The sequence below is a fragment of the Sinocyclocheilus anshuiensis genome, unplaced genomic scaffold (genome assembly GCF_001515605.1).
Source record: "Sinocyclocheilus anshuiensis isolate Anshui unplaced genomic scaffold, SAMN03320099.WGS_v1.1 scaffold699, whole genome shotgun sequence".
NCBI classification, from domain to species: Eukaryota; Metazoa; Chordata; class Actinopteri; order Cypriniformes; family Cyprinidae; genus Sinocyclocheilus; species Sinocyclocheilus anshuiensis.
The window spans coordinates 395777-411380 of record NW_015552576.1 but is presented as its reverse complement, the minus strand read 5'-3'; the positions used below and the strand labels follow the sequence as shown (position 1 = coordinate 411380).

The window sequence follows — 15604 nt, the reverse complement described above, 5'->3', positions numbered from 1 at the left end:
CAAAATATTTCATCGCTCTGTCTATAGCGCATTGTGATTGGATGTTTACGCTGTCAATACAGGAGACAAACCAACGGGCTACTGGCTGCTCGCTGTCCCTGCGTGATGGTTTTCGGCAAAAAAAAATTCTCTCGGCCCCTTAAGTGCGTCGGCCCATCGGGAAAATGCCCGGTATGCCCAATTACCAATCCAGCCCTGCATGCATCAGTCCAAAAGCAGTTAAATAATATGCGCCCATCCATAAAAAAAGTGTCTCACACGGCTCCGGGATGATAGAGCTTGGAATAGCCAGGACAATTTTTTATATAAATCCGACTTGATTCGTCTGAAAGAAGAAAGTCATATACACCTAGGATGCCTCGGGGGTGAGTAATTTATGGGCTACTTTGCATTTTTGGGTGAACTAACCCTTTAATAGCGCGTAAACGCGCCTTGAGTTCGGTTTGCCTCAATCTCTGCAGCGGCTGACTGGTGATGTTTGACGAATAACCACAGGGAGGCGCCATGGCCCTTCCTCGCACACTAGGTAGGGTACTACAGCTCGCGGAGTTGTGAGGGGGTTTGATAGTTTGTGGTGACGTCAGCGGGCAGACCTGGGGTCTGCGCTGCGCGTCTCTGGATGAAACTCAGTGGCGCAGCAGGATATTTACCACTCTCTACCACACTCGCTGACTGTATTTCACCTGCCTTTACCTGCTGGACTAAACGCTGCCATGAACCTGTGCGCTGTTCTGCTGTTCCTCGTCGCCAGGGTCTGTGCGGAAAGTCTGGAGGGGCCAACAGGTAAGACACGAGACTTTGATTACATACAACCATAGTTGTCCAAATGTATTTACTCTCACAGTCTGTTCTGGGAATTACAGAACAATCAGATCGGATGCACCTTGATCTGACAGGCATGAGCTGGAAAGTTTAAATAAGTTTGATGGACGTTTACTTGAATGCATCTTGTAACGGCTGATCGATTTAGACAGTTTAACACAGAATATTTGTAGAAAGAAAAGAGATAGCAGAATGGAGAAGTGCTGAGTTTTTATAAATCTTACATTTTTATTCATTGGTGATTTGAGATTCGAGTGTATTTATTTGGATCTTATTAACATTAATCTCTCGCGTATAAAAAAAATCTTTATTGTTCAGGTAATCACGTGAAGACTTATATTAAATTATGACAGACGATGTTGCTTTCTGAATGTTTGGATGGCGTTAGAAGTTTAAATTAACTTAAATATCGGCTTGGCAGTATAATTATGAAGCTGTAGGCTATTTCATAAATGATGAGACCTGAGTGCAAGTTCACTTCACTGACACTCTGACAGCGTGTGTGTGTGTGTGTGTGTGACAGAGGGTCTCTCACTGCAGTAATCCAAATGAAAGTGAGTGGGCATTTCAGAAAATGCGTTCAAGGACACAGAACGGTTGCACACTAGGCACTGCCAGGTTTTAAAGGAATAGTTCACCTCCAAAAATGTCTTTAATTGTCGTTAAAAACTTGCATGCTGTTATTTTTTCCTGTATTTTGTTCGTACAATGGCATAATTACCATGGCTGTCAAGCTCCAAATAAATACATAAATACATACCATGAAAGTGGTCAGTATGACTCTGTATTCCAAGTCTTCCAAAGCCATATGAATGATAATTTCCCCCTTTTCATTTTAGCTCTGAAATCTCATCCTTCATTCCACATATTCGAAGGCACATGCATTCTCGCATTGGTTTTCCATTTGCGTTTGGTGTCGGAGACATCAAAAATGGCAAGTCCTGCCAGTGTGCTACTTTTAATTTGATAGTTTTAGTTTCTAGTTTTTGTCTATAAACAACAACTAGGCTTGTTCCTCACCACGCTGACTTGGAATGCATCAAACAAGTCTTCATCTCTTTAAATTTCATGGGAACAAATAGCATCATAGGGGCTTGGAATGACATGACTGAGCTTGGAGCAAGTAAATCATGATAGCTTTTTGCTTTTTGAACGAACTGTTCTTTTAATAGCTGAACATGCTGTGAGCTCTTCCCTGTGAAGCACGTACAGTTTGCTCACTCGCATATTTCTGCTTTGATTTACACTTGTGATGCAATAACATCTATTGCTCTGTTTTACTGTCTTTTGACATTTACAGTTAAAAAACACACGATAGGCCTTTACTATATCAAATGAGTAAAATAGTTCTCTGCTTTATGTCGTTGTTCTCTGGCCACTTCTACTTTTGTTTGTGATGATACTTTTGCTACTGAAGAAGGCATATCAGTAAAAGGAAGGCTTTTCCTGAATGAAGAGATGAGTAAATGACTGTATTGTTCAATAATGTGTCAGATATATGTTTGTTACCTGATTCTTGGGAAATTTTGATTGCGATTTAGTCAGTGGTGACAATGTGCAGTCAATCTTCCCACAAATTAGAGTAATTTGCTAACACTTTACAGTAAGGTCCAATTAGTTAATACATTAACTATCATTCATTAACAGTGAACAATCGATTGGTTACAGTATTTATTAATCTTTGGTATAAGGTTAACAATTACTGACACTCTAAACATTCCCAAATGCAAGTCTAACCATCTACCCATCCATTTCTACACAACTTTCCCTGTCTTACATTGTTTAAAATAAACAGCCCCAAACTTAAGCCATTACTTGAGACAATGTAAGGCCAGTTGGGATGTCCCAGAGTTGACAGTTTTTCAGGGGAATCAATAAGCAGACATATCTCTGCACATTCAGTTGTGATGGGAGAAAGTATTTGTACATCAAAAAAGTCAGCTTTAAACCCAGAGAACCTACAAAATCCAGGTTAGCTGCAACAATCTTATACAGTTTTTGCATGACACTGAGATACAGAGATAGTGATAGATAGGTAGAAAACTACAGGAGAATGAATTGCACTAGAACAGTGTCCTGAAACCCCAGCAGCCCACACCAGAGTCAGCAGAAAAAGCAAGAGTAGGTGGTTGATATTATGAAGGAGGGCAGCAGAGGGCAATCGCTGGGCTATTCATTCTCTCAAACGCTTTCACTCTGTACAGCCGCCTTGCTGTCTTCAGAGGCTTTGAAGACATCGCACTCACACTGCGCACAATTTTTCAGTTTGTTGTTCAGATTATATCATTAGAATGCCTGTTGAAATTGAATCTTCGTTTGGGCAGTATTTTTAATATTTAGTGTAGCTACGTCAGCTGACATAATTCGAGCAAGCAAGTAAAATGCATAATGGAAGTGCTCTATCTATTCAGCAAGGATGCATTAAGTTGATCAAAAGTCACAATAAAGACACTTAATGTTACAAAAGATAACTATTTCAAAGAAATGTGGCTCTTTTGGACTTTCTATTCATCAACAATTCTGAAAAATAAAATGTATCACAGTTTACACTAAAACATTGAGCAGAACGGTTTTCGACATTGATAATTAGAAATGTTTCTTGAGCAGCAAATCATAATATTCGAATGATTTCTGAAGGATCATGTGACACTGATGACTGGAGTAATGATGCTGAAAATACAGGTTTGCATCACAGGAATAAATTAAATTCTAAAATATATTAAAAAAGAAAACAGTTATTTTAAATCATAATAATATTTCACAGTATTACTGTTTCTACTGTTCAAATAAATGCAGCCTTGGTGAGCAGAAGAGACTCTTTTAAATACTTTTTTGTTTCTCTTTAAAAAAAAAAACAAATCTTACCAATCCCATGCTTTTGAACAGTAGTGTGTGTGTATATATATATATATATATATATAGTTCTATCAGACATTTACAATTAATCCAAAACATGGCAGCAAGATTAATTTTTAACGAGTCGAAAAGAATGCACGTCACACCTCTGTTCATCAATTTGCACTGGCTACAGCTGCTCACATAAAATTCAAGGCATTAATGTTTGCCTACAAAACCACCACTGGCTCTGCACCCCTTTACCTAAATTCATTACTTCAGACTTATGTGCCTTTAGAAGCTTGCATTCTGCAAGTGAACATCACTCTATTATTCTCAATAAAGCTACATTTATGTTTATATAGATAACATTTGAAATCAGTAATTACAATCTTTGAACATCAATTTTCTTACTTTTGAGTTGTGAGATTGTTTTTTTTTTATGTTCACATTCTAAATTGTATATGATGAGAGTAAATTGTATGTGAATAGACAGACTGAGAAAATCGAGAAAACAAATATTGATATTTATTTATTTATTTATAGCAAATTGTTAGGTGAAAACATTGATCTTACACTGAAAGAATAAAATCCTACGACAAGTACTTTGCTAAAAGTCAAGAGGATGTCTGTTTTGGTTCTAGTTGCCATTTTAGTTTCCCAGCAGCGTCGCTGTGCTCTTGGAATGGTGGGTTAAATTGAGCGCGCTGTGACAATGCTGCTGTGTTTGCATGTGGGAGTCTTGTCTTGTCATAACGTGTTGCTCCACATTCTGCGCGCTGATCGTCTTCACATGTACAGGCTGCGCGTCGCCTTCCTGTCCTGCATCTGAACAGACAGCCTTGAGAGATCTCACACCACTGCATCCCTGCGCTGCACTCACCTGCGAGGCATTGTGGGATAGCATGCCGGGCCTGTCATCTGCACCTCCAGGTGCTGTCACTGCATTGTTGCTTCTGCCGCTCCCAGAAGCCGTTACGGGACAGATGGTGTGGTGCCAGCGGGGTTTGCCCACCCTGTCAGATCCTGTCACCCGGTGTTTAGGTGCCCGTCACCCGTCTCTCAGCCGCATACCTTCCTCACAACTCCATCTCCAGGGCAACACGTTTTTCCATGCCTTTACCCAATATTATTTCCTCTTAGCATACAGATGTTAAGAATGGAGGCGTCTGCAGACGGGGACAAGATAATAAAAGACTGACTGTAGTGAACTCAGAATAGGGTAATTAACACTGAGCTGTAAAAACAGTGTAATTTATTGATTGTGTTGTTTGCAATATGGACATAATTGATACCTCAAATTATGCGGATTGTTGAAGAAAGGTTTCTTACTTCATCAGACCTAGGATTTTTGCTTGGCAGTGAAAAAAAAAAAGTTACCCTGAAAAAAAATAATAACTGGACTTGAGTATGTAAGTAACCACCTAGAAACCACTCAAAACACTTTAGCAACTGCATAGCAGTGTCCTAGCAACCACCCAGAATACCCTAGCAACCACCCAGAATACCCTAACAACCACACTGCAATGTGCAAAAACACTCAATACACCTTAACAACTGCATAGCAGTGCCCTAGCAACCAGCCATAACACCCTAACAACCACATTGCAATGTGCAAAAACACTCAATACACCTTAACAACTGCATAGCAGTGCCCTAGCAACCAGCCATAACACCCTAACAACCACATTGCAATGTGCAAAAACACTCAATACACCTTAACAACTGCATAGCAGTGCCCTAGCAACCAGCCATAACACCCTAACAACCACATTGCAATGTGCAAAAACACTCAATACACCTTAACAACTGCATAGCAGTGCCCTAGCAACCAGCCATAACACCCTAACAACCACATTGCAATGTGCAAAAACACTCAATACACCTTAACAACTGCATAGCAGTGCCCTAGCAACCAGCCATAACACCCTAACAACCACATTGCAATGTGCAAAAACACTCAATACACCTTAACAACTGCATAGCAGTGCCCTAGCAACCAGCCATAACACCCTAACAACCACATTGCAATGTGCAAAAACACTCAATACACCTTAACAACTGCATAGCAGTGCCCTAGCAACCAGCCATAACACCCTAACAACCACATTGCAATGTGCAAAAACACTCAATACACCTTAACAACTGCATAGCAGTGCCCTAGCAACCAGCCATAACACCCTAACAACCACATTGCAATGTGCAAAAACACTCAATACACCTTAACAACTGCATAGCAGTGCCCTAGCAACCAGCCATAACACCCTAACAACCACATTGCAATGTGCAAAAACACTCAATACACCTTAACAACTGCATAGCAGTACCCTAGCAACCACCCAGAACACCCTCAGCAACCACATAGCAACTTGTTCATAACCACTCAAAATTCCTTAGCAACTACTTGCAACCACCAACAACACCCTAAAAAGAACCATAAAACCCACATAGTAACATGTTAAAACACCCAGAACACCGTAGTGACTAAATAACATGACCTGGCAACCACAGAGCAATGTGCTAAAGCACTCAAAACAACTTAGCAACTGTATAGTATTATTAAATCAACTGCTTGTTTTCTTAAAAAAAAAGTAAGTAAATAAATAAAAAATAAAACTAACACTAGCTTCTCTATTTTTTTTTAAAATTCTATTTGTTTTCTTTTTATTTGTTATGCAATTAACAAAAAGCAAAAAAAAGGGCCTCTAACACAAGCATACGCTATTCTTTTTCTATTCTATCTGTTTTATTTTTATTTATTATATAATAAAAAAAAACAACCTTGCTACGTGCCATAGCACTTGCATATCATTGCTTCCATTGTCCTCATTTGTAAGTCACTTTGGATAAAAGCGTCTGCTAAATGACTAAATGTAAATGTATAGCAGTGACCACATACTGTACCAGAGTGCTAAAACATTCACAACACCTTAACAGCTTCATAACAGAGCCTTACCAACCATCCAGAACACCATAGCAACATGCTCATAACCACTCAAAATGCCATAGCAACTATCACCAACACCCTAAAAAACACTAGTAACAAGATAAAAACACTCAATACATATTAACGACTGCTAGGCAGCACCCTGGCAACCACCCAGAACACCCTAGCAACCACATACTGTAGCAATGTGCTTAACCACTCAAAACGCCCTAGCAGCTGCGTAGCAGTGCCATAGCAACCACACAGCAATGTACTCATAACTACTCAAAATACCTACCAGACTTTTCACAATCACTAGCAACACCCTAAAAATCACTTAGAATACCTTAGCAACTGTATAACAACCACATAGCAATGTGCTAAAACACTCAAAACACTGTAGCAGCTCTAAAGCAGTGCCCTAGCAACTACCCAAAACACCCTCAGCAACCACATGCTGTAGCAATATACATATAATATAAAATACCTTAGCAACTGCATAGCAGTGCCCTAGCAACCACCCAGAACACCCTAGTAACCCCATATGCTCATAACAACTCAAAATACCTTCACAACTACTTGCAACCACCATTAACACCCTAAAGGCCACTAGCAACATGCTAAAACACTTAAAGCACCTTAGCAACCTTATAACATTCCCTGACAACCAGCCAGAACTCCCTAACAACCATATAGCTACTAAACACTTAGCAACTGCTTGTCAGTTCCCTAGCAACCTCATATTGTAGCAATGTGGTATAGTACTCAAAATACCTTAAAAACTGCATAGCAGGGCCCTAGCAGACTCTCAGAACACCTTAGCAAACACCTAGCAATACCTTGGCTACCATTGGAAATACAGTAGTAGAATACACTAGTATACCTTAACAACTACATAGCAAAACCCTAGCATTGTGGCAGTGAGTTTTGCATGGACAAGCATGAAAATATATGTACTTCAGGTTTGCTGCAGTTGTGACAGACATGCTGAATGGAAACTCTCTCTCTCTCTCTCTCTCTCTCTCTCACACACACACACACAAACACACACACACACACACACACACACAATCTCAAATTGGCAAATTGGCTGAACTCCAGCTGCTACCGTGGCAACATGGAAAGTATGAGAGTACAAGAGTTTGAGACTCCAGAACTGCAGAAGACACTGGCACCCTCAGTGCCCCCTTACACCCATCCCTAACACACACACACACACACACACACACTGGAAAAAACATGAAACTCACCTTCTCATGTCCTTTAGAGGTGCTGATGGTTCTTTCTAGTTTGGCAAATGCCACTTTACCACACAGTTGTCTAAACAATTGTCTAACCAATATAAAGGAGCTGTTCACCCAAAAATGTAAATTCTGCCATCATTTACTCACTGTCACATATTTACTCGCAAAATATGAGAACCAGTGATGTCAATGTAATCAAACCTGGCACAATGCAACTGAACACAGGTTTAAAAATGTTTTTATCAATATAAATGGCATTATACTGTATAGGGTTAATTGATGAAAACTTTCAAAATTACATCCCTAATAGTACTTTGATACTTAAGTGGTGATAATTTCTCATTTTCGAAGGTCAACAGTGTTTACATGCATCAGACAGTTTTGTAATTTCATTTGAATTTGAAGAAACACACTATTTTGGAATATTCTGTATCAATGAAATTGAACATTTTTAGAAGATCAACTGCATTTATCTGTGTATGGACAACTATCATGTGAAGAGTTGGTATTATTTATTCACCCATCTGCACCTTGGCATGAAGTCAGAGGGGAAGGTGACTTTGTCAAGTGTGTCAGCATACTGTAACACCTGGGATAACAGCTGTTTCTTTGTCCCACCGGCAACCCCTCCAGCGGACAGTGAAGTGGGCACCATCACCCACTGAAGAGAGGTCTATTCAAGGGCATGTAGAGACCAGATCCAAATGGAATCTGCACACTTCCTGTGCTGTTTTTGAAGCAAAATCTCATGGATTTCAACATGGTGTTAAATAGAGCTGAGAGTACTACACTCTAATTGGCAGCTAAAAGCATCATCAAATTAACCAAAGGATTTAATTAATAACCAAGCAAGGGACGGAGAATGTGGAGAATTTTCTGGACTTTTGTGAATGCAGAAACATGCAGAGCTTTTAGTAGGCACAGATTCTTCCACAGATTCCTTCATGCTGCGGAAATACAAATGAAAGACAGAAGACAATGAGCACAATGCTAAAAAGGGGCGGAGCTACATAAGGTCTGTGCACATGGATACATGGAGAAGATCAGAGACCCCTCCTTCCATGACCCATGACATCACACCCCTCCTCTTCACGTCTGGGGCTTTTGATAAGGATATAGTCAGTGCATCACAGATGTTGTTATGACTGGAGACACTATGAGTGAAACTAGGGCAATAATGATGTCAAATAATCACTGCAGAGCTACGTATATGCAGGATTACAATAAAATAATTGCAGTGATAACTGAAAAAAGGAAAGTATGTCAAGGCAAACTCTGAATGTGGGCTTGACAAAGCTCAAATTAAAAGGAAAAATCTTTTTAAATTTAAAAAAAAAAAAAAAAAAAAAAATAGGGCCAAATTTACTAAACAGGGCAAATTAGCGTTAGAGTGCAATAAAATAAAGAGTGCATAAAAGCGCAGATGAGAGGGGAAAATTCTGCGGGTGATTTATTGACAATGCGCACATTAAAGAACACCGATGCAGCCAGATCATTTCCATAATGACCAGCAACTACCAAGAGCAATGCAAATTACCGCATGCTTTAACACATGCTTTTTTGGGCGTTAAATAATACCACTAATTTGACAAGTGCAAATGTTAGTAAATCACGTTGCGTGATTCATTTTAATACTCTCCCCCCATAAATTTTGCGTCTGAACGGGAAACTCCTACAAATGCATATTCAATAAGGTCAGGCGCAAAAATAACTCTGTCCATGCCTTTTCAGCGCTAATTCTTCACTGCGCGTCTTTAGTAAATCCTGGCAGTACTATTTTAACGCCAAAAGATGGTTTGCGCTGGTGCAAGCTGTTCGAAAATCTGGCCTATATTGTGAAACATGCCAATTTCTTAGAAATGTAGGGCCCTATTTTAACGATCTAAGCGCATGGTCAAAAGTCGCTGCATATCCAGGCCGTCTGAGAGAATGAGTTCACGGGCTAATTAATATAAACATGATTATAATTTGATCCCTTGAAAATTCGCTGTTGCTGTCAGATCTCGACTGACGTGAGTGTGTCTTAAAAGCGATGAGGAGGGGGGAGGGTGGCTGAATCTTATCACTCAGCATACCCGGTTAAAAAAGTCTCCGCTCGCCACTGGACTACATATCATGCAATCCTGACTTTATAACTCACAGTTGCGAGTTTATATCATGGAATTCTGCGAACAGCACACCTCTCCTCACCAAGCCACACAGCTATTCAGTTACTGTATTTCTTTGCAGTTTCTTTTGGCTACTATAGAGGAATAATGGACCTTTTCTGAGATACTTACTGTTACTCTTGCCAAAGTGATGTTGGCAGCCAAGGTGAATCCAAAGGGATTTTCTTATTTAAAGAGAAGGCTGGATTGATTTCACATAAGGCTGAACTTGCTTCTTAACTGCTGATGAGGTGCAAATGTTTGAGGGACGTTTTGGAGCATTTGGTGTTCTGACTGGAAGCACTCTGTCAATTTTATGCAATTCGTGACCTTGAGTAATTTGTAGTGACACGTTGTGATGATGCAGTCCTGGTTTCAGTGTTCAGAAGAGTACAGAAGCAGGAAGAAGAGGCACTGGGAAGGTTGCGGCAAAGAAAGGAGAATGAAATATTTGAGAAATCCTCCCACATTGGATGCTTTCTGGCACTAGTTTTATACCACAGAGGCTGTTAACAAGCGATAAACAAAGGTTTTGTTCAGTAATAGCATCTTCCCCATGGGTCTGGCAGGCCTGGTTGCTGCGGAGAAGATGTGACGGCAGTGGGCTGAACCTAGAATGGACTTCGACGTTCAGCTTTTTTGTTCCGGATAAGTCTTCAGCATTCCCATCTGAAATAACCCCTCTTCGTACCCTCCCACATCACGCACTCTTTTATTGTTTTCATTCCCCAGACAACCCATTATTACATGCCAAGGCGGAAAGTGGGTTATGTTTTGGAACCGACATCTGCATTTTCTCGATCTCTCGCTCTCTCTCCGTTGTCCATTACTCCCTCATTCATGCATAGCAAGAAAAAAAGAAAAAAGCCACTTCTTAATTAAGGCCGCCAATCATTTGGAAGAGAGATTTGGGTGCGGAGACAGATCCACGTGGCGTCCTAATCACACTAGCAAAATATCTATTGTCAGCGCCGGATCCTGGGACAATGGAAGTCGTGGTCTGTCACCGTTTAATTGGGGGCGCAGATTAGGGTTAGTGTAAGAGCAGTAGATTTTTTGCTTTCTCTCACTGGCTGTCTCACTCCCATTCAGCAGGCGGTGAGAGAGAGACAGGTGCAAAGAATCAAGCTTCTTAACCCGCTCTGACACCAATCTGCTCGTCTTTTCGCCTGTAAACCAAAGGATGTCAAGCAAAGCTCTAGAGTCTTGCATGTTTAATTAATAATCCGTTGGAGAAGGATTAGAGAGCGACAGCAAGAGAGAGACACAGGAAGTGAGAAGAGATAATATCACAAGCTGCATTGTGTCTGGGTTCATGCAGTCAGACTCAAGGATTAGCCACGTGTTACAAAGAGAAAGATCGGTGGGCAACTGTGGGACTTTTGGAACAGCCTGAGGTGAATCTTTACTTGAGCTCTCTAGGTTAAATTGGACTGGAATGATCCAATACTGTGTTTTTTGATCCCTATATTCATTGATTCCATATCACATGACCCCTTTATTGTTCATTAAAAAGTGAATATAGTAAACAAATGTAAGGTTTATAAAATTATAAAAAATAATATAAATGAAACATGCTGTCATAATAAACAGAAACTGATTAGCATCCAGAAATCAAGTGAACTAACTTTAAGCCATGCTTTGAAATATGCCTAACAGACATAAATGAACTTCTGTAATTGCAGTTCTGTAATAATTTGAAACAAATCTGTTCCAACTTCTTTCTGGCGTTCCATTTTTGGCGAAAACACACCAGTTTATACCTGCAACATTTGATACCTCCAATGGCTTAAAATGAGATCTCTGAGTCATAGACATGGAGTTATGTTCAAATGAAGCCTACGCCACTGACTCGCCAGATTTGCCAAGTTAGAAGCGTCAATGTTGAAAGATTTTCAAAGTTTAGCTTCAAAGTTAGTTTAAAGTAAACCTGATGTCCTCGTTACCGAAAAGTCTATTCATCTTTGTTTGCTTTGAGAAATGTGTGTAAATTCTGTCTTTCTCAATGGAGTGAATGGAAGTTTGCACAGATTTTACTCTAATTTGTATGGCATAGTCTATACATCTGATCATGGAGACTGCTACACCATTATTTGAATGTCCTACTACTTTTTTTTGGTGTAGAATTGTCATATTGTAAGGTTTACCCACCACCAAAAGTCACATAAATAGCTTGACTGTTTTTATATGGCAGTCTACCTGTCTGTGTGGGTGGTTCTTGGCCGGGATAAGCTGGAAATTTTATAAGCCACTTTTAAAATCATGTCAGAATGATTGCATTTATGAGATGAGCGCACATGAATAGAATCACCGTGTTATAATTAACAGTAGAAAACTTGGATTTCCTTTGAGCTCCGACTTTCTGAGTTGAGGGCGTATCAGTCCCAGTAGTTGATGACAGACTGGGAAACAATACTTCTGAAACCTCTATATCTCAACTGCTCTCACTTCAGAGCAAAAGCCCAAGATCTACCAAAGCGCTAGCAAGAACACATTGAGATCTTAGAATAAACCAACAGCATCAAAGAATACGTCTGAATCCCTGAGGCTGATGAGCCAGTCTCACGTCTGTCAGAACAGATGCCTTCATCTTAACAACCGTTTTTATTTGAAGCTGATATTTTATACAGATTGTGGCTCGTGGTGTAAAAAGTAGCAGTTGCGTGAGACCCGGTGAGTGAGAGACATGCGAATGTGTGTATGTGAAAAGAAGTGAGAAGAGCTTTTACATTGTTTGATGACACCAGTTGGAGAATGTTTGAAATCTTCTCAAACTGCTTTGGAGTGTCAGTTTTGTCTGGCAGGGGGTTCGTTGATTCTGTCAGCAAATTTTTGATGGAATGACTTCATCAAGGTGGAGTCATTTACCACACGAAGGGGCCGTTCACACAGAATGTGCTTTTTCTTTGAAAGGCGCTAGAGGTGGGCTGTGAGAGACACGTTTTTTGAAAGTTGAACTTCTTTTAACTTGAGTGCTGCAGAGCGAGGCACTGCAAAAGATGTCAGACGCGAGGTCCCAAACACTAATGCTACTCTTACTATTTGCTGGGAGCCAAATAATGATGTCTTAAGCCTGGGACACACTATGATTTTCGGCTTTACTACACAAAAGATTGCCATCGTGAAACAATTGTGGCGATTTTCTCCTAATCTGTGGTCTTATGTCGTGCAGTGAGAGAGGTCCAAAGACGGCCATTCTCAAGACCTTGGGACCAAAGGTAGCCAACGATAATTTTCTGACAGGGTCAGAAATTCAGCATGATCATCGCACAGTGTGTTTGCTGCTACTGACCAGCCAATAAAAATGCAACATGAAATGGCGTCTTGATCAATGTGACATGGCGCTAAAACTTAAACCTGCTTACTTCAAACTTTCCCCTTCCTCTTTCGCAGCTTCCTCTTTTTTCAGCACACATAAAAATTACATCTGCCAAACTGTGCTTCGTCATGCTCTTTTTGTTTACCACTAGCGCATGCCGATGACATATGTGTCAATAGTAATTTGCGTCGTAGCCTACGAGTCACTAGGTTTCATCATCGCACAGTCAGCATACATGTTGTACCCAAGTTTATTAGATCCATGTTGCACAGAGTGATTTGCAATGATCTTATAAGATTGCTGAAATCGCACAGTCTGTAGAAGGCTTTAATGGTATGCTGATGTCAACTTATTCTACTAACCCTAAACCTACCCTAACAGTCTACTCTGAGAGTTTGTAGACATGTATTTGCAAGTTAATGAGAATTAGTTGACATGTAGTTGCAAAGTTACTTATAGTTAGTAGAATGTCTAAAGTGAACTATCAAAATAAAGTGTAACCATTAATATTATTGGTTGATTTAATTTCTCCCACTATTTTTTATGGCTGGTTTGTCTTCTCCCCTTTTAAAGTTACCATGAAATCAAAATTGACAATTTTTATGGCTGGGCAATAATTCATCCCCAACGTGTTCCTTGCGTCTGTTTGCAGCAAACAACAACAATTCAACAATACAATCAATTACCGATTTTTTCTTGTTCAAGAAGCTGTTTCACTCACATATACAGTACGTCACAATAGGGAAGAAAAGATGATCACAATGTTCTTTTCATGCCGATTTTAGCCTTAGAAGTAAGTCCCTACATTTCCACCAAATCATTGGGTTCATTTTTCTCTCTCTCTTCTTCACACCGTTTCCCGTTTTTGAGATGAGACCAATTTATTCTGGCTCGGTGACATCACGGGCAGCAGTACAGAGCTGCGCTGCACAATCTGAATGCAGGAAAGCAAAATGCCACTGAGAAGAAATGACACTCATTATCAGAAACCACAGGAGTGAGACGGATAAAAGTGTGCGAGTGTGTGTAGTGGGAGGTCATTTGAAGGACACTTTTCATTAGTTATCAGAATGGTCATTGATGCTGATATGTGACCTGTGATAGATGGAGTGTGTGTGTGTGACAGTAGAGTCCTTGTCTTCAGAGCTCACTGCAGCCCTTGTGTTTTCAGCGCTGTTAGACAGCCTCAATGGCAGCTTCATTCCCATGGGAGGCACTGTGTGTGTGTTCGTGCCACCAGAACTGTCGCTATCAAGGCAGAAAATATGACTATATCCCATCTGCCAATCAAACTTATAAATGTCAGGGCTGTTTTGACTATTTAGGATTTGCCAGAGCAATTACTGCACCACTATAACCAGAAAATACTTTGCAGCTGTATTGCGAATTCAATTCAATTCACAGTTCAATTGTGAATTTGTTTTACTTTGTGCTGTACAGATACAGAACAATAGTAAGAAATATTCTAGTTTAAAACTTTTTCCTTATTAAACATTTTTGCACACACAAAATAGTATTTTTTAAAAATGTGTAAACACTACAGCTCAAAAGATTGGAATACTTTTTTTTTTTCTTTTGAAAGAAGTCACTTATGTTCACCAAGGCTAACAATAAAAAAAAAATTAATTAATAATATTTTGTTTTTATTTGTATTTTTTTAATAAAAAAAAACAAAAACAAAAAGAGGAGACTTGCATTTGGAGGGAACAGTTTTTAAATGTTACTTATCGTTACACCGGGATCACACTCCCAAAATTTTCATTGCCATACTATGAGAGTTAGAATATTGTTTTTTTCTTCTGCTCACCAAGCCTTCATTTATTTGATCCAAAATACAGCAAAAACAGTAATATTGTGAAATATTTTTATTAAAATGTAATTTATTCCTGTGATTTCAAAGCTGAATTGTCAGCATCATTACTCCAGTCTTTATTATTACAATATTGAAAACCATTTTTATTGCTTAATATTTTTTGAAACCCTCATACTTTCTTTGATGAATAGAAAGTTTAAGGATTTGCCAGAGCAATTACTGCACCACTATAACCAGAAAATACTTTGCAGCTGTATTGCGAATTCAATTCAATTCACAGTTCAATTGTGAATTTGTTTTACTTTGTGCTGTACAGATACAGAACAATAGTAAGAAATATTCTAGTTTAAAACTTTTTCCTTATTAAACATTTTTGCACACACAAAATAGTATTTTTTAAAAATGTGTAAACACTACAGCTCAAAAGATTGGAATACTTTTTTTTTTTCTTTTGAAAGAAGTCACTTATGTTCACCAAGGCTAACAATAAAAAAAAAA

At 39.4% G+C, this 15604-nt stretch overlaps 1 protein-coding gene across 1 annotated transcript in view; it reads left to right on the top strand.

Moving 5' to 3' along the window:
• Positions 1–613: 613 nt before the first annotated feature.
• LOC107665183 (receptor-type tyrosine-protein phosphatase U-like) overlaps positions 614–15604 on the top strand; it is a 299759-nt gene continuing 284768 nt past the window's right edge. The window contains exon 1 of the mRNA XM_016455965.1: positions 614–783. Coding sequence (XP_016311451.1) covers positions 714–783 — 70 coding nt within the window. The 5' untranslated portion in view covers positions 614–713. The remainder of the gene's footprint in view (positions 784–15604) is intronic.